Source organism: Rhodamnia argentea, chromosome 3, assembly GCF_020921035.1.
Source record: "Rhodamnia argentea isolate NSW1041297 chromosome 3, ASM2092103v1, whole genome shotgun sequence".
Classification (NCBI taxonomy): domain Eukaryota; kingdom Viridiplantae; phylum Streptophyta; class Magnoliopsida; order Myrtales; family Myrtaceae; genus Rhodamnia; species Rhodamnia argentea.
In genome coordinates this window covers 33,275,783-33,299,430 of record NC_063152.1, presented here as the reverse complement: position 1 = coordinate 33,299,430, position 23,648 = coordinate 33,275,783, and the positions used below count along the sequence as shown (strand labels likewise).

General features: G+C 39.5%; 2 protein-coding genes across 4 annotated transcripts; both read right to left on the bottom strand.

Annotated features, from left to right (window-relative positions):
- Window positions 1-890: 890 nt before the first annotated feature.
- LOC115748053 (rsm22-cox11 tandem protein 2, mitochondrial) lies at window positions 891-6,384 on the bottom strand. 2 transcript variants are annotated; one of them, XM_048276894.1, is made up of 13 exons: window positions 6,119-6,384; window positions 5,718-5,983; window positions 5,207-5,280; window positions 5,032-5,126; window positions 4,606-4,703; window positions 4,333-4,416; window positions 4,117-4,197; window positions 3,903-3,983; window positions 3,693-3,788; window positions 2,376-2,455; window positions 1,927-2,015; window positions 1,399-1,744; window positions 891-1,307 (listed from the first exon to the last, which is right to left on the bottom strand). In XM_048276894.1, the coding sequence occupies exons 1-12, from the start codon at window positions 6,249-6,251 to the stop codon at window positions 1,407-1,409; spliced, it is 1,515 nt and encodes a 504-aa protein (XP_048132851.1). In that variant the 5' UTR covers window positions 6,252-6,384; the 3' UTR covers window positions 891-1,307; window positions 1,399-1,406. The 2 variants fall into 2 exon arrangements, with proteins under 2 accessions (XP_048132851.1, XP_030540286.1); XM_030684426.2 differs by having other exon boundaries at window positions 891-1,254.
- Window positions 6,385-8,723: 2,339 nt separating this feature from the next.
- On the bottom strand, window positions 8,724-11,452 carry LOC115748073 (short-chain dehydrogenase TIC 32 B, chloroplastic). 2 transcript variants are annotated; one of them, XM_030684471.2, is made up of 8 exons: window positions 10,973-11,452; window positions 10,632-10,863; window positions 10,434-10,513; window positions 10,157-10,313; window positions 9,791-9,872; window positions 9,588-9,675; window positions 9,450-9,496; window positions 8,724-9,002 (listed from the first exon to the last, which is right to left on the bottom strand). In XM_030684471.2, exons 1-8 carry the CDS (start codon window positions 11,091-11,093, stop codon window positions 8,802-8,804), a joined length of 1,008 nt encoding a protein of 335 aa, XP_030540331.1. In that variant the 5' UTR covers window positions 11,094-11,452; the 3' UTR covers window positions 8,724-8,801. The 2 variants fall into 2 exon arrangements, with proteins under 2 accessions (XP_030540331.1, XP_030540332.1); XM_030684472.2 differs by having other exon boundaries at window positions 9,791-9,868; window positions 10,153-10,313; window positions 10,973-11,228.
- Between the last annotated feature and the right edge of the window lie 12,196 nt (window positions 11,453-23,648).

The following is a 23,648-nucleotide window of genomic DNA, read 5'->3' as shown; positions in this document are numbered from 1 at the left end:
TTTTTTTGTAAAAAGTGATACTTAAGTGATTCGACGAAAAGTTTTGTCACTCAAATAAGCAAATTATGAAAGTTATGGCACTTATAGTGTTATTTTCCCCATGGGATCCTTTTCTTGAAGAAGTTGGGAAAATGATTTGATTTTTCTGAATTAGGGTTTATATTTAGCGCAAAACATAAGGACGATGTTGTCTAGGGCTACTAATGATAACTAAGCACGCCAACAAGCCACATGAATCGAGCAAATTGATAAAATATTAATATGATAGATTTCTAGCATTTTAAACTCGAGTTAACACCTAAGTGATTATTTTTTCTTTTTTTTGTAAAAAGTGATACTTAAGTGATCCGGTGAAAAGTTTTGACGCCCAAATAAGCAAATTATGAAAGTTATGGCACTTCTAGTGTTATTTTCCCCATGCGATCCTTTTCTTGACAGAAACAACACCAGATTAATGGTGACTTATCAATGTGGAGAGAAGCCTTCCCATGGATAGCATCAGAGAAAACATTCAGAAACTTATGAAAACCAAAACCTTAACAAATTTCTCTTTAAAGCCGAAATTTAACAAAGCAGCTACCCACCTTTCGAAGAACGATATGGCAGACAGAATGAATGGCAATTTAGAAAGCGTGTCGAAATAAGCATGAATCTCCCTATTTCTCACCATATGATACATTTGATAGCACTATTACGAGTCTAACGACAAACGCTCATTTTCCTAGAGAGAAAAGGCCAGCACAGTCATGTCAACTGGTGTAAACAACCGGGGAAATGATGGTTCAGCAAACAAAAGAATATCGTATCAAAACTCATGGCACTTTGTCACTAATTGATAGGCTAATGAAGTTTACTACGGTTGGAAGTAGACATTGAGAACAAACTCATCTGCTTTCCCTTGAGCAATTTTTGCCAATACAAAACAGTGCTTAATGGTTACATTGACATAATCATAAGCAGGAACACAGAGAGAAGCAGTTTGTAGCAAAAAAATGAATCTCCTATGCCTTTAATTACAGACTAGTCTAACAATCAAAAACTAAGACAAAATAGGAGGGATGGAGACCAAACTTTTAATCTCAATAGGACCATAAATCTCCCCAGAGAGATCTCCTAGCTTGATGGTGCAAGTTGGGATTCTTACTCTTTGTGACCACCATGAGCTCAAATGCACCTTCCGAGCCATCGGGTTTGGTCTGCCAGCACACATCGATCGCAACCTGCCTGCCTCTACGAACAGGAGTAAAGATAATCCTGCCCCAACAACCCCCGAAGTCAGCACGAACGCACGAACACAGAGAGAAGCACTTTGTAGCAAAAAAATTGAATCTCCTATGCCTTTAATTACAGACAAGTATATCAAAAACGAAGAAAAAATAGGAGGGGTGGAGACCAAACCTTTAATCTCAAAAGGGCCACAAATCTCCCCAGAGAGATCTCCTAGCTTGATGGTGCAAATTAGGATTCTTACTCTTTGTGACCACCAAGCGCTCAAATGCACCTTCTGAGCCATCACGTTGGGTCGACCGGCACACATTCATTGCAACCTGCCTGCCTCTACGAACGGGACTAAAGATAATCCTGCCCCAACCACCCCCAAGATCAGCACGAGTAAACTCATCTGTGTCTCCTTCCTCATTGATTTCATCATCAATTGCGTCTGACTCTATGAAGTCGGAATCATATGAAACGGGATCTATCTCTTCATGTGGAGTCTCAACTGATTGCATCTTCATGTAGTCCTCTGATTGAGGGGAGGAAAAATTGAACGCTAATAAGACATCTCAATAAAACAAGTCCATACATAAAATGGAAATTCTTTTATGCATGCAATTGTGAAATGAGAAAGAGTGACATCAAGTTTCAGGTGCCAATTATGGAGTGAAGCAAAATGAGTACAAATTATGCACGTGCAAATGTCCTTACCAAGATCAATGTCAAGATCCTCAGGATTTCTCTTAGCATGCAGCTCCTTCAATGTTTCAAATTTCATGTCATCCAGTGGCCAAGCTCCCCTGTCAAGTCAATCTAGTTTAGGGGTTAAGTCAACCATCTATGAAAGAACAAGAAAATCGCCTTAAGCATCTTCTTTCTGCAAATCCCAATAAAGGACATCTCAGAAAAAAAAATCGTGACAACTGTCAAAGTGATGCGAGAGAGAGAGAGAGAGGATGTTAACGTCATCCTGTCATTTGAATCAAACCACACATCAATCAACCATAGATTTAAAAACTCTTCCTCATTTTATCCTTTAAGGTAGAGTCTAGGAATTCAATCTTTTCGCCATTTTAAAATCAGTTTAACCTAAACAGATATTCTGTAAGATATATCTACACAAAGCAAAATTTGAGGAAAACAAAATTCCACTCATTTACCTAGGTCGTTGTCCCCGTCTGAAAGCAACGTAGCAAAATTTCTCATCTTCAAAACCTCGTAAAGGCCCACCCTTTGAGCGCTACAAAAGAGAGATATTTATCAGAAATGACAAGTTCGAATCACACATTGGGCCTCGTGTTGAAGCATGCATTCAAATTGCATCCAAGATAAATAGTATATGTCATCTCTGATAGTGAATCAAGGCAACAGCAGAGGGAAAGTCAATTTGCAAATTATACTCATGCCAACCAAATTATCATTGCATTCCGCATTCCAAGATTTTATCAAAACCCCTAGAGAAACTGCCATGTGAGAGTTGAAATGGCATTCAGGATGTCACTCCAGTATCAGTATCCTGGTAATTTACCCATCTCTGTCTTTAGACGAGTGTGGAAGAGAACATATCAACGCTAATCAGTTACATGAAATCCTGAAATGACATGGGAGTAGCGTAGATACATCAACATCAACATCACCTTTATCCCAAACTAGTTGGGGTCGGCAATCGATGAACCCAAAAATAAATAAAATAAAAGCAAGACCGATTGAGGGAAAAGAAATAATTATATAAAAATTTATTTCCAATCGAGTCTATATTAGTATAATGGAAAACAACTTTATTAAATAACCCGCTGTTTGCAGAATAGAAAAATCCCCTCACATAATTGCTGAATTTTGGCAACAACTAGCTTATAATTATTCAACCGAGGAAGAATATCACCACAAGAATAACCCCGATGCATGGAAAACATCATAAGTACATTAGCAAGATGAAACATCTACAATTTCAATGTATCATCAATAAAAAATTTCTCCAGTAGTGGGAGATGGAGCATTGACTCTTGAGCCAACTATCCTTAATGTAATATACATCTGTATCAGCAACAGAAGCTCTCATCGCATTCCCAAAGTTTACTTATACTTTTGATCCTTTACAATGTATTACATGATGGGATGCCTGTCCTGGATATGCTATCATAAACACTTACAAATAATCTTGACAATGTCTAATTAAGTTTGACTCCATAAAATGTGAATGAATTCCAATAAAAATTAAATTGTTGGCACACACATATAATGAGCAAACACATAGCAAAATACAGTAACCTAAGTAACATGAAATGATATCTTGACTAATGAGGAGCCCTAAAACCCCAAAAATAATTAACATACATACCGGCTCACAATCCTGCATAGTATCCTCATTAAACATAATTGCGTCCATGAACAAACCATACTGAAGAGGATGATGGTACTGCATGATGTTTATAACATGTTAAAGAATTAAGGCAGCACAACCTAGCAAATTAACTAACCTTGTAAACCCGCTGGGAAGATGTCCTCTCCAAGCGCTGAACAAAATGGCAATAATTCCCTGTATTCTCTAATGGACAATGCCCATCATGAGGACACTGCAATAACAAAAGAGAGAAACGAGATGAAGAAGAACCGGGGTAACAAAGCAACACAGAAAACAACACAAACCAAGAGAGAGGTAAAGATAGTAGAATCTGATTTGGACTTACAGGAGCAACTATAAATGCCCCGCTTTTGAGATCCAACAAATCCTTACAATCTTGATTTAGTTTTGCAGCTTTGCGCAATTTCTAGGAAGTCATGAATATGCTATTACAACATGAGCAGAGCAAACAAAACATCACAAATGGGAAATCAAGCATACGTTTTATTCTAATGAATTCACAGTTACTCAACTTCTAAACAATGTGAAAGGAAACTTACCCTATTTTCCATCCATAATATGTGAGATCTCATCTGCGCTATGATCTTAGATCCATGAGGTGTCCCCGGTTCAACTAACACCTGAAGATTCATTCTCATTTAAAATGCTAACAGTGGAGATACTATAGCCAGAGAGTGGAAAAGTCCAACTGTCAAAGTAGTAAGAATTTGTTATTCATTTAGGGAAGACTCCCAACCATGAAGTTTTCAACATACCAGAACATCGTCTGTGAGATCCCACAGTTGACGAACTGTTGTAATTCGATCTTTGAATGAGGGTATCTCTCCTAGCACATATGACTTCAGAAAGAAAAATAGTAGAATTAATCAGCACTAAGGGACTCAAAACTTTCAAATACTCCAAAGGACATGGGTCAGTAGACATACCGACAGTAAATGCAGAGAAGAGTATGCCCGTATTCAGATCGAATGAACAGTAAGAATCTATTGCTCAATTGCAGGTAACAAGGCAAGAAGAGAATAACTTACAGCAATCACGAGGTCATGTTTCCTCTCGGACTTGTTGATGTTCTTAGAAAGTGACTGAATGCTATCATAGCTATGAATAAGTGGCAAATTCTTCATACCTAAACAATTAACGCATTAGCCAGATATCATTCTGCATAAAATTTGATCAGCGTAGCGATGAATTTTGATGAAGAGAGGAATACTAATGCAACCAACAGGTGACAATGTCATCCCCCAGTCTCATATCATGCAGAACCTGACAGGTTGACAGAGTAACCGCTTTCTCACAGAGCAGCACTATCACATGCCGCTGATGCAGCAGTAAAAGTGTTAATTTGACTAGAGACACCCATTTAATTCTGTAAATCTGCTGGATCCCTATTTACTAACTAACCAATTTTGATTATCAAAAGATATGGAAAAACCAAATAGAGGACCAATAATTACATTGTATGAGGCTCCGACCAGCACGCTGCATTGATTGAGACGGCTCTACAAAATTAACTTTCTCCACAGACTGTGGCCAGACTTCCCGGAGCGCCCTGCAATAGTTAATCTAGTTAGACCATACTTTTGCATCAAAAGGTTGGGTGACAGACCATTGCAAATCCATTTTGACTACCAGAAAGCTGATCCCGTGCCTGCACCAAAATCCAACACTCTAGATGGAGAGAAATCAGGTAACCTTCTGCGTATCTGAAAGAAGACATCAAAAGTTCTCTCATTACTGCACAAGCATCCTAAACCTTTCACTTCAATTCCGAGATGCATTCTTTGGTTGCTCACGGAGCAGGGAAAACCGCAAATACAACACGGCTACATACAGTTTAATCGAGCACAGCCATGCCTCATTCAGCAAAAAGCTTAATAAAATTGCTCCTTTTTGAAAGGCCCTTTCTATGGGTCCTTGAATGAAGTTTTTTACTTGTACTGTTCTTGTGGCCAAGTAATCCCCCAAGTTTCTCTAAATGGAAACTTTCTTTCTTCGGCCATGACTGCTATTTTTCAGTGAATTCTCATTAGATCCACTGAAAACGCCAGCTAACATTTTCCTCAACCAATCACGTAAGATACAGTTCCGGAAAGGCAATACACAACACACTTTTTCCCAGGCAAAATTACTACACCCGTACCTCTTTGAGGACTCTATAACAAGCCGAGTAAACGGCCGGCATCCGCGAAGCGACATAAGCGACCGTCTCATCATCACTGTACTTAAGACCAATGTCACCATACGCGCTCTTAATCTTCCATCTCTTGGAGCTCTCCACCGACTTCAGAGGATCTTCGACCAGCTGATTTGACGTCGAGGCCGTCAGCAGAAGATTGACGTCCTTGATTTCACTGAAGGAGGCAGATAACCTCAAGACCTTCCTCTTGAGGTGCGGCTCCTCCAGCTCTGCAATTCCAGAGAAACCAACCGCAACAGGAGTTAAAAGTATTTTTCCACAAGTAAAGGGCGATGCTAAATCATTCCCGGGCAGTGTAGAGAACAAATGAATCTGGAGAGAGACAGAGAGAGGTGTGATCGGACCTCGGAGGTACTTCTTGATGGCGCGGCGGAGGCGGACGGGGACGGTGAGGCAGCCCCGGGACTGCTTGGCGGCGGCGCGCAGGGTCTCGGGAGTGAACACCTTTTGGACGGTTTCCGAGACGAGAGCCGCCATTTCGCGGCGGGCGCTCGTGGAGGATGAAGGCGTTGCTGCGATGGAGCTGGGCGATTTCGGGGTTTTAGCGTGACAGAGGAAGGGAAGACTTCTCTTCCTTTTAGGGTTTTAGGCCCTCGATGGCTGTGGGCTAAATTTGGTCGGTGGAGAAGATGGACTTTGCATTTTTTTGTGAAGAAACAAGGTCAAAACGAGGCCGTATTGGGCCCTGACATTGGGCCTTCCAGCTTCTGATCTCTCTCTGTCTCCGTGCGATCCCGGTGGTGTTCTTTCCCGCCTGAAATGAAAATCAAGTCACGTGACCTTTTGAGGTCGTGTTTGGTTCGGCACTTGGGAAAAATATTTAGAGAAATGCAAAAAACTTAGGTGTAAAAGTTTTTTTCGAAATGCACGTAGTGTGTTGGTAAAGTGTGATTGAAAAGTACCTTAAAAATTAACAATGCTATTTGAAAAACAACTAGACGTGTAAATAACTTTAGTTGCATATTTTAAATAAACAAACAAAAATTTACTTGTGATGGCCGCACACCGGCGAGCCAGCTAGCTCGCTAGAGATGGCGGGTTGAGTGCCGGCATGATGGAGGAGAGAGGGAAGAGAGAGAGAGATTGGTGTGTAGCTTGAAGGTAGAATTAGAATTTTGATAATTTAACGAGGGCAATCAGTAAACCCTAGAAATGGCTTCCGAAAGCCCAAGGCAAGCCCCCAACCTATCTTGAGCTAAGAGACTTTGGAAGGCTTTGGAAATGCCATAATTTCACAAATAGTTGCCAAAAAGTTTGGCATTTGCCTAATGTTTTTTAGAGCCCCAAAGCTTAATTCCCAGCTGAACCAAACGTACCTTAGAATCTATTGGTGTGATGCATGTTGTCAATAACTATGCTAACCAGATATAACCCAATGTGCCACTAGGCATGCGGCCTAGTGATAGGGGAATTGAGTGGTGAGATGCTAGTATCACTGGTGCAAGATTCGACTCATGTGCTCAATACGTAATCACACCAAAAGTCTAAGAGAAATAATGAGAGTTAGAAATTGGATAGACAAAAAAGAAGATAAAATCCAAGGTGGTTAACGAGCACACTAGGTCGATGTCGAAATGCCGCTTTGAGTATGGGTAGTTTTCTTGTTTGGAATCTTTCAAGGTTAAACCTCCCGATTATGGATCGAGGCCCGGCTCAAGTACGACCATTCTCGGATAATCTTGGTTTTTACTTACTTTGTATACAAGTTAGGTTCCATTCGAATAGTGGTCGGAGGCAGAATTATTTGGAGATCTTTGTTTTGCGATGTAGGGTTTAGTTATTTATCTTCAACCAATCTTCATCCTAGATGGGAATAACTATAACCCTTCTAGAGATAACTTATTATAGGAAAAAGTACCAAGAAAGTCATAAATGTATTGTATTAGTACCAATTCAGTTCTAAACATTTCAATTGGATCAATTTAGTTCTACGCTTTTTTGCATCGGTACTAATTTAGTCTATCCGACCAATTTAGACTAGAAATTGTTGTCATGGATGCTAGCCTTCTTACATGACATCGCCGCTGCAAAGGTAGAGAATTTTTATTTTTTTATAATTCTTAAATAATTTTGTTGAATTATTTCCTTACTTTTTTGTCTTCTCCTTTTCTTTTTTCCCGTGCTCGGCCGTGGCGGTCGGCGAGAGCCGGCTTTGCTTGGGCGAGGACAGAGGCTGCCCTTGCCGATCACAGGCGGGGTTAGCCCGGACGAGGGCGAGATCGGGCGACATTATCTAGAGATTTGTCTATACAACCACTTTTTGACTTGATCGAGGCCTATTAGCCGATGCCTAGGTGGCTAGGAGGAGGTATTAACCATGGAAAGAGCTTCCTTTGCTTAAACGCATGGCCTCCCCAAAGCCCTCAATCTCGCGGCTCACGTTGATAAGGCCCACCCCCACCACCTCTCAAGGATACTCCACAAATTGAAAAAAATTAGAAACCACCACATGGCGGGTGGTGACCGACCCCATGTTCTTAAAATTTTTTCCCTTCATTTCTCAATTCTTTTTTTTTTATTTTATCTCAATGCACCTTAACTATAGCATTAAAAAAGGGTATCTAAGCACTCCAATTATTACCATTATTCAAAACCCCATCGACACGATCCTCCACAATCATAGTATCATCATCACAAGAACCAACCTTAATCTAACTTTGTTTTAGTCCACAAAAATTGCTAAACAGCTCCCAAGAGGAAGCTGCCTAACATGTATCGACTAAAGAAGAAGGCAAAAAAAAAAAAAACAATACGAGGTACAAAATCACGTAGGTATCTTTACTGATTATAGTGTATGTACAAAAGTATTTTTGCTCTTTATTTTTGCCCACCCACTAAGCTAGCTAGCTTTCTAATATTGGGTTCTCCATGGACTACCGGCTCCCTTTCAGAACTTAGATATGTATAATCTAGATTTCCTTTCTTTTCCCTCTTCCTTTTTTTTTTAATCTTTTTGGTTTCCATTATTTCCTTTCCTATGTCTTTATCAGACTTTGCTTTCCTTTGTGCATCTTCTTTCTTGTTCAATCAATGTGATGGATGGAGCGGTCTGAAAGCTGCTTTCGGGTCTCCGGAAACCATGATCTCTGAGGCGGACCATAGCCTCGAGGCCTCATGCGAGCTGGACCCCAGCTTCGAAGTCGACGCCTCGTTGCAGTCCGAGAAGTACTTCCCCGACGCGTTCGCCAGCCTCAGGTGCGTCGCGACGTAACATGTGGTCGCAGCAGCCTAGAAAAACCAAGACGTTTTCGGATTCTGTCAGATTACAAAAGTTTCACCAAGATCCTCCTACACAAGATGTATTTACTGAGTACATAAACTACAGTCACGCGCCAAGCTTCGGTGGCTCCTGTGCCAAAGATGTTGATAGTTACTCAGTTCAAACATGTGAAGCTATGGACGAATTTGGAAAGATGCTTCGTTTTCTTGTCTTGAGCATGCATTACTACTTATGCAAAGCCACATTGTCTTCAGAATAATCTTAACTCAGGTGGCGAGGAACCAGTCGGCCATATTCTTGAAACCCTAAGCTTACCTCGATCTACAAGATTCTTGCGCCATTCCTTTTATCCGTAGTACTATCCAGATATTATTGTCTTTTGCATAACGTCAGCGTCACATAATAAAACAAACAAAATACCCCATCTTGGATCAAAGCGGGTAACCGGCAACTACCTGAGGGATCGTCTTCAAAAGCTTGGATGCCAAGAAGAAAACCAGATCTGCACATATTTCAGAACCACATTCAGGAAATGATCACAGAAGATCGACAAAACCATGGATTCGAAGTATGAACGGGAGCCAATCACCGACCGGTGACGAAGCCTTCTCGCTCTCTGGTGAGCCTGGTTCTCACGATCCCCGGATGAACGCAGTTCGCGGTCACATTCGCCTCCATTTGCTGCAACACAATTTTTTTGTCCATTAAATTAGGAACCAAAACAAGCTTAGCATAAATGAAAATGGCCCAGATAGTAATTATGGAGTATAATAGGAAAAGAAAAAAAAATTCGGACCTTGAGTCTCCGAGCAAGCTCCTTGGTGTGCAGAACGTTGGCCAGCTTCGAGAGAGCATAAGCACGTGTCGCGTCGTACTGACTGCAGTGCACAAGTCAATTTAACTTCATTTATGGCTACCACCAAATTTATTCTTTTCCTTCTTCCGAAGGAATCCCGACAAAAAAAAAAAAAAAATCTCAAATCACGACCTAGGGTTGTTTCTTGGTAATTCCCAAAACTTATGCTGTTTCTATGGTAAAAGTACTTTTTGAGATGCATGTGATTCTAAAGGCCTAGCTAGCTCACGGTGGAGTTGCAAGAATTAGATGAACTTCGTACGAAGCGGGTATCAAAATGTAAGGACTTCGACCGATTTTACTTGCCTCTTGTCGCGGGTTATGAGCCCGAGATGGTGGATGATGTCGCCGGAGAACCAGCCGTGGATGGTCGACGACACGTTCACGATCCGCCCTTGCACGCCGGTGGCGTCCGCCGTCTCGACCATCTTGTTGAGCAACAACTTCGTCAACAGGAAATGACCTGAGTAATAACACCACCACCGGAAGAATCGAATTCAATACCGAGCTAACGAAACTTCTTCTCCAAATTCGAAACATCGGAAAAGATTGCGGAGGGATGATTCTTGTACGGCGATTTTACCGAGATAGTTCGTCGCGAAGGTCATCTCGATGCCGTCCTCGGAGATGGCGTGGTTGTGCGCGTATTTTCCCGCGTTATTTCTGCAAACAGTGGCGGAGAGGAAAACCCGCAGTTTCGACGGAATCGGAGTTAGAATTCGCCGGGAGTAAGTAAATTTTTTCGCTGTTAAAACGTGTCGAGAGGTGTTGATTTGCGTACATGAGAAGGTTGAGAGGCAAGTCGAGGGACTCGAACTCGGCGACGAAGTTGCGGATGGAGGTGAGCGAGCTGAGATCGAGCGCCATGACGACAATCTCCGAGCCCGGACACTCGGACGCGATGCGAGCCTTGGCGTCCTCCGCGGCCTTGAGGCTCCGAGCCGGGAGCACCAGCCTAGCGCCGCGCTTCGCCAGTACCCGGGCCGTCTCGGCTCCGATTCCCGACGTCGCACCTGAATGAAATCAAACCATCATCAGCAAGTTCCCTCCGTCAATTCCCCTCGCGCCCGAAGCGAACTACGGAGCGAGAAAATCGCCGGGAAGCCCGAGTTCAGCAGTTACCGGTGATGATGGCGGTGATAGAGCGGAGATCGCGGCGGTCGGTGACCTGCTCAGCGGTGGACTTGGAGCCGTACCCGCTGGGGCCGCGGGAGCCGATGAGGTACTTCACGGTCTCGAGCATGCTTTCGAGCCACGCGCTCGCCGACGAGGGGGGAGCGAAACAGCTCTTTACGATGGCGGTGGCGGTGGTGGTGGTGGTGACTGTGGAAGGAGAGAGAAGATGGGTGGAAGCGAGCTGTGGAAAGTGGTGGCGAGGGGATCGAAGCGTGCGAGTACGTGTCGGTTGTTGCAGTGAAAGGACGCTACGGTCGTCGTCGACTTTTGTCAGCTTCTTTCTGCAGGCTATACGCTTGCCCTCTATACGCCCATCTCTGCAGCTACGCAACAGTAGAGAGAGAAAGAAGAGACAGAGAGAGAGAGAGGGGTGCGGAGAAGGAGGACTAAAGAGGAAGAACGGGGCGGGGGGGAAGCAAGGATTTATAGTGGTCCAGAGAGCTGAGAATCAAAGTTCGCTAGAGAGAGAGAGAGAGATGACATGTTTGTCATTGATTGATGAAGATGAAGAGGTGACATGGAGTGGGATTAGCGCTTTGTTGTGTTGGGTAATTGCTTAATCCTCGGAGATGCCATACGTTAGATTATTGACAGCTTTAATGCTGACGATTGTTTGCTTAGGGCAATAACAGGAGACCGACAGTAGATAGGTCAACGAAAGGAATGCAATAAAAAGGAACAATACACAAAATTTCGCAGGAAAATTGTTCAAAAAAATTTTAAATTTATTATATTTTTGCTAATTCGATCCCAAAATTTATATTTTCTAAATTGAATCCTAAATTTTTTTTCACATTATGCCACTTGAAAAATATTAAAATATTATTAAAAATTGTTAGCTTCAAGTCCAACGATGACAGTGGCTCGTAGAACGGTCCACATCCACGTTAGTTATTTTCAATTGAAATTAGTCAAATGGACTTAATTGGTAAAATGTAAAAAAAAATTAGGACTCAATTAATAAATTTAAAAGGTTTACGACTCAATTGAAAAAATTGTAAGAATTAATATTTTTTTAAACGAATTTCTCAAATTTCACTGTGCCCCCTCAATTTTGTCGTTCGTGCTTGTCATAACCCCGAATTATGCTGCGCTTGTTTTTTTGTTTTTTGGGTCATAGCTGCGCTTGTTAGTGCGGTTAATTCTTTTAAGTCGGCATGTGCCGTTCACGTGCGTGCAACCGTTTCTTCAAATTATTTGAAATGCGCTTCTTGCCCTCGATTTAAACAAATAATAAACAATATACATAAAAAAAAAAGATAATTTAGAAAACATTCCGAAACATTTAAAAGGAGGATAGATAGAAAAATAGTATCAAAAGTAAATTGCTCCTGATTCGCAAAAAAAATTGCAAGATTCCTCAACCTTTTGAAATGGTCCTTACTAATGTGATTTAGCTTATTAGTTTGTAGCCCAAATATTCTTCTATTAATGTTGAGATTTGATAAGATAAGATACAAACTGAGATTTTTTTTTTTTGGAAATAACAGAAGAATATTTTGGCTACAAACTGGTATAGCTTCGAGGTGAAGAGACAAAGAGCGTCGTTAACGTTTAAAATTAGGTGTCGTCGTGCTGTCAACGAAAGCTATGCAATTGAAAACGACTAGGAGATGCTAAAGTATCCATTCGTTTCAAATCAATCTTAACTTATGGATCAACTTCAAGTTTATAAAGTAGGTCTTTTCTAAATTTTTTCCATGCCATACAAGTATTTTGTATCTTCGATTAATTTATGTGTTTTTGTCTATTGAATAGATTAAACAAGTGAACTTTTCATTTAATGGTGGCAATTTTAGATTGTACACATATTATACTTTATGTAAATGACTTAGAGGCGAAAAGGACATTTGACACTTTAAAGGAAAAAAAAAAAGCGATTTGTTTAACAAAAAATTCGGGGTTTAATGTGCACCAGCTCCCAGGGTTTCTCCCTTCCCGTCTCCCAGCCACCAGCCCCTTCGTGATTTCTGTTCAAGCTTTTTCGTTGATTTCGTGGTAGATGCTGTCGACTTCCCCCACCGAGGTGAAAAATTTGTCCCTATAAGTTCTGAAGATCGAGGCGCGAGCAACTCGAAAGAAGCTGCTTTTTCCGTATTTGCTCATTCGCTTTGGATTTAGATGCTTGCTCTCGAAAACGAGCGCTCTGTAAATCTCCAAAACTCCTCACCCACGGTATTCAATGGCGGGCTTATCTGAAATTTTCTAATCAACTGGTATTTATTTTGCAGCTCTGTAAATCTCCAAAACTCCCGATTTGCAGCTCTTCTCTCCGGAATTTACAAGGCATTATTTGTACTCTTTCAACCTTTGAGTGCTATTGTTATTTCTACACGACGATGGTGCTGGAGATGTCAAACTTAGACACGCATCGCCTTTTGGCAATTCTCGATGTGTGCCCGTCACTAATGGTGATGCAAGTTTCGGTGATTGGCCGATGGTATTAGGATTTTATGGCAAGTCCATTCTTGTGGAATGAGCTAGTCATTATAAGCTATACCGAGTTCATTAATTTTTCAGATTTGCACTAAATTGTAACTCTTTGGATTGATTTTGTCTTGAAGTTATGTATTAAATGAAAATTTGTCTTTCGATTAAAAAAAATGTGCACCAACCCCAAAATCGAAGGGGCTGAATTAAAAATCTTCTCTTAGTGAAATCATTGTTGTCAGTATGAAGCTAATTCTCACCAGACCATCATACCCTCAAGTTTTTCAATCTCGTAGCTAGTAAATTTGACCTCATTCTAACACATTTAACATTATGATGATGGCATATTAAACCTTAAAAAGTGTTAGGATTCGGCATACAAACCATAAACGAAGTAAAAAGTAAAAGCAAGAAAAGGAAATCAAGTCATAAGGTTTATCTTGATTCACCCTTAAACTAGAGCTACGTCAAGCAAGGATAATAGTAGCTTTTCTTGGGTTCAAGCCGAAAGTATCAAATAAAAAATATGGACTCAAACTATAAAAATCATTTGGCAGCTCGAGAGTGTTGCCACCGCGACCCTTATCGAGGCGGCTCCCTCGAACGTTTGCCCGCTCACCATGGAGCAGGACCCACGTGTCTTTCTTATGTTGATGGGGAGTATGACCCATACCTCAACAAAAAGCTCAAAATGTCATAAAAAAAGTCCCAACAATTAAGGACTAATTCTAGTTTTACTATGTAGACAAAAATGAACAAACTTAAGAAAAAAAGCGAATAAGGCTGCCTAAAATGTCGGAGCCACTACTGGGGAGATCTCATATAAACGAAAAAAAAAATGAATAAGATAAAAAATCAACGCAATCTCCGAAAGTAGTTAAGGGAAAGCTATTTCAAATTTTTTTAATAATTATATCTTGCTTGAAAGTTTAGTAATTCCCTTTTTCGATTGCGAAATTGGTAATAACTACTATGCACAATCTTATCGGACGACGAATGATTATTAGTTACCTCCGCAAACAAGGGTGCATTCGATGTAACAAAAAGATGCACTCATTCATCATCGTGAAGACATGATTACTGCCGACCAAAAAAAGAAAAGAAGAAGAAGAAGACATGATTACTATAAAAAAATGAGAGAATTATTAAAAAAGTAATAGAATATTGCACTTACGCCAACTCAGTTTGAACCTTTCAATTTGGCTAATTTAATCATAAACCCTTTGATGATTTGCCAATCTAATTCTAAATGCGATTTGCCAATTTAATTCTTAAGGCTGAGTCTGGCCGAAAATTGTTGATATGGTGGTCTAGTAAGCGTCCGTAATCCTATGTGGCATGACCGATATTGACATAGACAATTTTTATAATTTTAATTTTTTTTAGAATTTCTTAGCTTCATTATTATTTATCTTTTTTTCCTTTTTTTCTTTTTTAACTCCTCTTCCTTAAAACAGTTAGAGTAATTGGAATAATCCCACTCCGAATATACATGTAATTGATAAATACACTAGTGCTAGCTAAAGCATAATTGATTTAGTCCAACAGAAAAAAAAAAAAAAAAATAAGTCGCCAACCCTCGCCTGTGGTAGCGAGGGTTGGAAAAGAAATTTAAAAAGAAAAATTAAAAAATAATTATCCATGTTGGTGCTGACCATGCTATGTATGATGGCCGGTGCTAACTGAATTATCATGTCAGCAAGTTTCGGTTAAAATTGATGAATGAACTAATTTAACAACAAATTGTTAAAAGATATTTGACTAATTTTGCCAAATTTAAAGATCTGGCACTAAAATAGGTTTAAGAAATTTTTTATTATTTCCTCTAAAATTTGTAAAAATTCAATCTTTCTTGCTTCTTTTAGTAACATATCGGAATTATTAAAGTGGAAGACATAAGGACATCGATCATAACTGGAGAACATAAAGATTCACGTTGTTTTAGCCGTTATGCGAGCAATATGCAATTTATATTCTTATCTACGCTTGAAGGTAGATTAAATTGTCTAAAAAGTTCTGAACCTATTACACATTTACTAATTTAAACGTAGCATTTTAATTTTATCAATTGAATTCTAAACATTTTTCAGTTTTGTTAATTGAGTCTATCTAGCCAATCTTGATCGAAAATCATTAATGTGGACACCGGCCTTCCTACATGATAGGACCGACGCCGATGTACGCAAATTTAATATTATTTTATAATATATTATTTTCCCTTTTTATTTTCTTCGTATTTTTTTTTTAACAAATGTTATCGACCACGGGCGAGGGCCAGCAACCCTCGCCTAGTCTACGGGAGGGCCTCTATGCCCTCTCTCGCCAGAGGCGAGAGTATCAGGTCGTCACCTATTGCTCATTGAGTGATGTGGGTTAGGGCATCGCGACCCTTGCCTGGATTTGGGCGAGGGCCCGACGCCCTTACCCGTGGTCGAAAATGGTCGGCCGGTGACATCGTCGACCATAGTTGTAAAAATAAACATAGAAAATAAAAATAAAAATAGATAAATAAATAATTAAAATTTTAAAAAACTAAAAAAAATATTGAAATATTATTAAGAACTCATCCAAGTTAGAGGTGTCATGTAAGACAGCGTTCACGTGAGTGATTTTCGATCAAAATTGATCGGATGGACTCAATTAATTAAAGATGAAAATGTTTAATATTCAATTAGCAAAATTAAAAGATGTAGGACTGAATTGATAAAAATGTAATAGATTCAAGATTTTTTAGATAATTTTTCCTTGAGAGGCATAAGAATCACAGTCGGCATCATTAGTCATGCATCAATTACGGTGGGGATTCAACGTGTGCTTAAAGACACGAACGGTTCACACTCCATTTTAGACCCTAGTTTAATGATTTGGACCAGTCAAATTAACGACGTGCAGGCATCGTTATGGAATCGACGTATGCATGGGACGGTCAAAACGTGGGACAAAGGGGACTCATAAAATCTTCTTTATTTTCCCCGAGAAACCGTCTCTATTCACCTTGAATTCCGTCAATCTCGTAGTCAAACTCATGCACCATTTCCCACGCGATTACATATTGGTTACATATATGATTAGATAGGTCACAAGATCGAAACGCCACTAAGTGGGTCGATGATAGAGTAAGGGGGGAAAAAATAGTATTTCCATGAAGTTTGTTTACGTGGTAACATTGCGTTGCATAACTTGAATATGTGTCACTTGTTTAATACTCGAGAGTTACGTCTTTCCATCATAGTAAATCCCAAATATAGACATAACAAAGCAAAAGCCAAGAAAACAAATAACAAAGCACGGTTTGCATTTAGAAATACACTCTCATCCCTAAAAAAAAAAAACTGTCACCGTAAAACTTCGGCAATCGATCATCAGATTTAGAGATGAGAACAAGCCGAGATGTCCCACTCCATTTGCAATGACTTGCGGTACGCATATAGGTTCAACGTCCTCATTATCATCGTCGTACAAAAACACCAACATCAATATAATCGTAAAAAAAAAACTCTCAAGTCCACATCTAGATTTAGTTCGGGAGAGTAAAACCATCAAATCTTAACCTACAACTAAATTGGGAGAAGAGAATGCCCTAATCTCGGAGATGTTATGGAGCCACGTCACGATTATCCTCCTCGGTGGCAATCAATGAACCGATCTCCAAGTTCATTCAAGATGAGCTGCGAAAATTTATTCACGCGCACAAAAGAAAAGTTTCAAAAGAGGGAGGAGGAAAGCAAAGAGGGAGACCTATGTCTCTCTCTAAAGGACTGCTCAATTGGTAAATGAACCTGTCTCCTCTAAAAGTTTATCGAACGCATAATGACTAGTACCGTGAGGACAAGAGCTTGAATTGTACCAATCTTGAATCTTGATGTATCGGGACGACTCTCGTGGCATAGCATTTGCAGCCCTTTACCGCACTAAGTTTGAACACACTCGCTACGACATTCGTTATGATTGACCCAATTGGGTGGACCAAATGGGGGAAAACGAAACGTCAAATTCAAAATTAATCCATTGTTTTCGGTAATCCTATTATGGACACCGACTCAAGTTGATCGCTACTATTTCCATCCATCGCATCTAATATGTACCCCTCATTAAGAGGAATGCTATTAAAGTGCTCGCTAATCTCGATTCGCGTAATAAATCAGCGATTATCATCGTTAATCGGATTCGTTTTAATCGGCAGAGCCGGCGACTAGTCAAATCACGGAGCGGGAGGGGAGGCACGATGGCCGAGGTGCTTCGGCTGGAGATGGAAGGATCGGTCAAAAGGGCATCGCACGTGGGGGTTTTCACCAGTTGCATTATTCATGGAGGTCAATCCCACGGCCGAGTTCTTGATGGTCAACGATTCGATTACTTTAGTATTAAAGGGGTGGAAACGGAAGATTAAACCGAGAACCCATGTGGTTCCGGATTTAAATTATTATTGAGGCTTGAATAAACGAGATATTATGCATATCATATTACTAAGTTACTAACCTCTCCTTTGTCCCTTCATTGACTAATTCCGGACACAACATTAAGCTTCAATACCTAATCTATTTAGTGAGCGACTACCAGTGAAATTTACTTTGGAAATATCAAATGTTAGAGTCTTTTTTTCCTGTCATTGTAACTAATTTCCTACTATTTTTCTTGTTTTTTTACAAAGATAGAGGCATGGATTCAAAGACTCGACTATCTAAAGATCATATTCCATGAATCGATTAAGTTAGGCTTTTGGTTTGAATATGTGACCCCGATCTTAAATAGTTTGCACGCGATCGGTTGGGTCTGAACAAATAGTCTTCGGTTCCCAGCTCAAATTTCCTTGATGCCCCCATCTAACTGCGCAAAACTTAGATCTCGAGATCGTGTATAACCCTCCTTTTTCGGTTTCTTTCATCACCAACTCTCTTTAACATGCCAAGCTTGGGACAAGAAGACAGAAAAGCAAATATAGACAGCAATGGCCGATGAGTAAAATCCTGAAAGCCAATAAAGGAAGCCTCAATTTGTGACTATATGTAAAGAAAAAAAGAAGAAGAAGGAGAAGAAGGTAGGTGGAGGGCCTTGATCATGAGCAAAAAGTTTCTGGAGACCTTTCAGCTTTTTAGGAGCACTTCGCATCCCCGTGGCCCAGTGGAGGGGCCAGGCCAAGTGACATCATATTCCTTCAACTTCACCCAATTCTTTTGTTTACCACATTTACAAAAAAAAATCAATTTGATCTTATCAAATTGGGCCTCACATACTCTTTCATATATTGTATCACATTTCTAACTTAATTTCATTTTTTTGTTAGAATCGAATAAAACTTATTCTCCTCCCCCCCCCCCAAAAAAAAATTTTGTAAAAGTAAGGTACTGACAATACGATGAGATCTTCAGCAAGAAAGAACTAGTTTTGTTGTACTTTCATTGGCCAAAAACTGCACCTGCACAAATTGCTCGTCATCATGTGTACATTATCCGACATGTCAAGCATGGCCAACACATGCTGTAATTGTTGGCCAGCTCAAAAAATGTGTCCCTTTTTATCCAGTTTCAAAGCTGAGATAGAAACATGTGGTAGTGCTCTTCGTGGCCCAAGCTAAAAGAGGCTCACAACTTTACAATGGTGCACCAACTATGGAAACAAATGATTCGCAAGTAGCCAAAAAAGAAAAAGGGAGATGGGAATGCATAACTTGAGGCACCGTTGCTGATCCACGTGGCAAAACAGGTATCGCTCGACGAAAGTTCTAGCGCGCATCGGGTTCGGGTGAGTTCGGTGCATCACGGACATAGATTTTGATGGATCGTATGTGAGATCCTCCTTATCAATAAGCTGTGATGTTTTTCGCTCACATGTCGAGGACAATTCTTTGTTTCGAGGGATGGGAAAGAGAGATAGTGAGAGGAGGATTTGAACAAAAACCCTAGTTTGCCAAGATTAGCCCAAACGAGAAAGAGATTTTGTGTAAGTGGGATTGGTAACATCTCTTGTAGGCTGAGTGGAGAGCATGAATTAGATGCTCATTTTTGTGATCAAGATGCCTAGCAAATATGACTTGTACCAAGTACATTATTGTACATGTCTGGCTAGCTATCAACATCTGAATAGATGGCTATGATTACAATCAAAGTAGGTGGATTTGCATATGTACTTTGGGTGGAAAGTATGATCAAGATATTATAGTCAACAACCAAAGGAAGCATCGTGGTCAATCCTGAGATAATATATGTTTGATTCTCGAGGTAAATTATTAATTCTAGGTATTAAGCTCCCCCCTCATCCATGTTTCTAGGACCCAATTGCATTTTCGGGCGGCAAATTTTTGTTCAAACACAAGCACATGGGAAGACATCGACCCGACCATCCTTAGATTCCTCATGGACCCTAATTTTATTGTATTTTTATCTAAAATAATGATAAATAAAATAAGTACAGCACATAACATCGAGCCCAGATCCCTATCCCTTGCAAAATCATTGTATCAGCCTCCTTAAGATCACCAACTTTTTTTGACTCGTCTTACTCTATGAATCGTCTCCCACTTGTATGAGATTATGATTAGAAGATATTCTTAGGGCTTATGACATTGTTTTAGTTGACTTTCATTGCAATTTTTGGTCGGTTCCTTGCTGTAATGCATGCTATGGTCTTCCTCCAGAGAGAGAGAGAGAGAGAGATCATAAGAGGGGAAGAACAAGGTCAACCATCCTCCATAATTTGCTCACAAGAAAGATAGAAAGTACTTCATTCATTGAACTCCACAAGTTCTTTTTGTCGACTAACACTTCATGTTCACTGCACACAGAATTATGGTAACAAGTGATTATAGCAGATTTTAAGGTTCATGCACGCATGTTGTCTATTGAAATCAAATCATACACCAAACCAAATCCCAAGGGATCACCATTTTTTATGAGCATTTGAGTTGATTTAATCTCATTTGGTCATTTTTATTGAGATGTGGTTTATACTCCCCATCGACAGTAAAGCATCGTAATTTGGGTATGAACTTACGAATAGTTACTCTTATATATAATCTCTTTACAAGAGATGAAATATGCTAATTATAGTGAAATCCCGGTGGATATAGTCCCAGTAAGTGAACAAAGATAAATCTTATTTCTCGATTTCTCTTTTTTGCCTTTACTCTTTACTTCACTGTAATTGTACGCTTAATCCTAACAATTTCCATCAATATAATTGATGCCTCCGAAGAACATGATTATATCACATGACTTACAAATGCATTAATTAATGAAAAACTAACCAAAGGGTCTTTAGTCCATAGTGAAAGCATTTGTATTATTGGCAACTCAGCTTCCAACCCAAGTTCTTTGTTATGACCAGTTATGACCAAACTCTCCATTAGACTGCAACTTTTGAGCTTCTTAAACCTTGGCATGTCACACGTGTTTCCACAGTACTACTAATTTGATACCTAAAAGTACAAAAAAGGCACCTTGATTAACAATGCCAATTTAGCAGAGACTATTCTTAATTATTCTGGCTGTGAAAATCAGCAAAAATTCAAAAGGGGGACTCCCCCCGGGATCCACCTTGCAGTCCATCAAGGCAGCTTTCACTAGGATTTGTCTCCTATGGGCGGATACAAACCCCATCATGAAACAAATGCAGCTAATTAAACAATTAAATCAAATCTGAATAGTCTATATGTATTTCCTTAGCCCAATAACTCACCCCCTTTTTCCCTCATTTCAATGTCAATTAGCCAACTCCATTTGACTAGTGTGGCGCATCCAAAGTGGATCGAATCTTTTTTAAGTTATATGCTCACACTTACATATTCCCCTCAAATAATCAAATGAAAATCAAGATTTTAATAAGAACAGCACATATGGATTGTGCCATTCAATAGGGTTAGCTTTCAATGATTGCCCTCTCCTTTCTGTGGGAAACCCTAATCTCATAGGGTCCCCCCTCCCCTGAAAATTATATGAGATTTAGGGTTCACACAATCTCTCGGTGTCTAAGATTTATTCTTTTAGTCTTTGATGAGCCTAATCATCTTCCCACCTTCTCCAATATAAAAGACCAAAAGAAAAAAACAGAAAAATATCTTGAGCTATGTGTCAGTTGTGCAACGATTGCTTCATTGGTTTGATTGGAATTGAACCAGAGATGTCAATATCAAGCTGTTGTTACCAAGTTGCTTCTATATAGCAGAGAATAGTGCATTTTCTCATAGGGCAAAGCAAGCTAGGTGGCAGGGGAAGTGGAGGGCATGAACTATGAAGTTCAGCTTCATTTGATGAACTAGAAAAAAAATTTAGGGAAATTTTGTCCAAAAATTATTAAACTTATTAAACGGCGGGCAATTTAATTCTAAGATTTTCAATTGCGCCAATACAGTCCGAAAATTCTTATACTTATTGTATGATGGGTAATTTAGTTATAAGCCTTTCAATTGTGCTAATGTAGTTCTAAATCTTTGGCGATTTATCAATTTAGTCCTAAACCTTTCGGTTATGCAATTTAGTCATAAAATATTTGAAGTTTTGCCAATTTAGTCCTAAACCTTTTTGGGAATTTGCCAATAGTCCTTTTTGCCAATTATGCAAATAATAGGTTTAGGACTAAAATTGGCAAAATTTCAAAAGTTTGGGACTAAATTAGCACAATTAAAAGGTTTATGATTGAATTGGCCGCCGTACAATATGTTTAGGACTTGTTGGATAATTATTTCAATCTTTTAGTGTAAGAAAATAGATAGTGTTTCTTATCGTAACACGCCACAATTATTGTTACTAGAATCACGTGATACTCAATAGACCTAATCAATCGGAGCGCGAGGATTACATAATGCTAACCCTAATTCTTGTTTGTCAAACTTGTTGTGCTCCACATGTATAATAATTATGACTCTACTAATCAAGTTTCCTTTACCATTTCCTTTTGCTTATGATGATTTGTATACAAGAGAAATGCTGCCCAATCTTGTCAACTCTCTTTTCCTCCTTTTCCCCCTTTTCCCCCAAAACACATGCTAATCTCCCTACAAATTAGGCTTTACAAACTAGAGTGGCCCGGTTATCCTTCTCCTTCAGTGCCCAAGACAAAAGAGTTGGGGGCCCACCACAATCAAATGATTTTGATTAATTACACACTAAAATGGCTTAATCTTTTCTTAATTAAGAGTCCACAAAACAACCACGCGCACTAGCTAATTTAGGAGGAGAGATGAGTAGTTCATGAGGAATCTATAAGCTTGTGTGGATCTTCATTTGATTTAGCGTTGCCATCTTTTTGTCCAATTCTTTTTGTGCCCTAACCCATTTGTCTGTGCCCTAACCCATTTGTCTGTTCCCTCGAGGCTCTATATGTTGACATAGAATTTGCGAGACTAACTACACCAGCGTTGGAACAACATTACACGATAATGCCATGGGTATTTTTTTTAATTTCTAATTTTTTTTACATTATATTTTGGAAAGTTACATAGTGGTTCTTGAGCCAATCCGAGATCTCTGTCGTGACCCAAAACCTAATCTTTTAATTCGGACTTTTCCTTTTGGCGAGGAGAGGAGTGGAAACTTCCTGGGATGTGGTACGATCCCTGCATATGTCAGATAATCGCAACTTTATGGCCAATGATGCCTTGCATAAAGGCCCACGGAAAGAGACAGAGCTTATAATCCAACGCATGGAGGTAAGGGAACGGGAGAACTGTACTTACCTGTCAAAATGAACCATATATTAATTTTTTAACTCATATATAATATTGAAAAATATATATATATATATATATATATACGAAGAGCTTAGTTATTATATGGGTTAGTTGCATATAATAAATTGATCATAAAAGAGTTTAAATATAATATGGGTGTTAAGTATGTCATAAATAAGTCATAAATGGGCTTACAAATATGCATAGACTTAATTCACTTCTATAACTTTCTCTTCGTTATCTCTCGTCCTCACTCTTGTCGCAGCCTCTCCTCGGTTTGGGTATCAATTTTTCTATATTGGGTCAAATATGGAAGTGATTAGGAATATGAGTTGATTATGGATCGGGTCGGGTATGAATTAATAAATTTGTATTACATGAAAATGGGTCAAAACGAGTCAAATGGGTTTATTTGGGACAAATCATTTTCGACCCGAACCGAGCCGACCCAATCTACCTATTTGATGGGTCTAACTAACAAGAGGTACTATTTGAGCCCAAACCAAAGAAAATTGGTTATGCAACCCG

Excerpts from the sequence above, each read along its gene's own strand:
- LOC115748053 (XM_048276894.1), bottom strand. The coding sequence starts at position 6,251 with ATGGCGGCTCTCGTCTCGGAAACCGTCCAAAAGGTGTTCACTCCCGAG. Across the intron at positions 4,704-5,031 it reads TGGTCGGAGCCTCATACAAT|GTATGAAGAATTTGCCACTT; the intron begins GTAATTATTGGT and ends TTAATTGTTTAG. Across the intron at positions 2,456-3,692 it reads CTTCCCAGCGGGTTTACAAG|CGCTCAAAGGGTGGGCCTTT; the intron begins GTTAGTTAATTT and ends TCTCTTTTGTAG.
- LOC115748073 (XM_030684471.2), bottom strand. The coding sequence starts at position 11,093 with ATGCTCGAGACCGTGAAGTACCTCATCGGCTCCCGCGGCCCCAGCGGG. Across the intron at positions 9,497-9,587 it reads GCGAGAAGGCTTCGTCACCG|ATCTGGTTTTCTTCTTGGCA; the intron begins GTCGGTGATTGG and ends AAATATGTGCAG. Across the intron at positions 9,003-9,449 it reads TTTTGAAGACGATCCCTCAG|GCTGCTGCGACCACATGTTA; the intron begins GTAGTTGCCGGT and ends TGGTTTTTCTAG.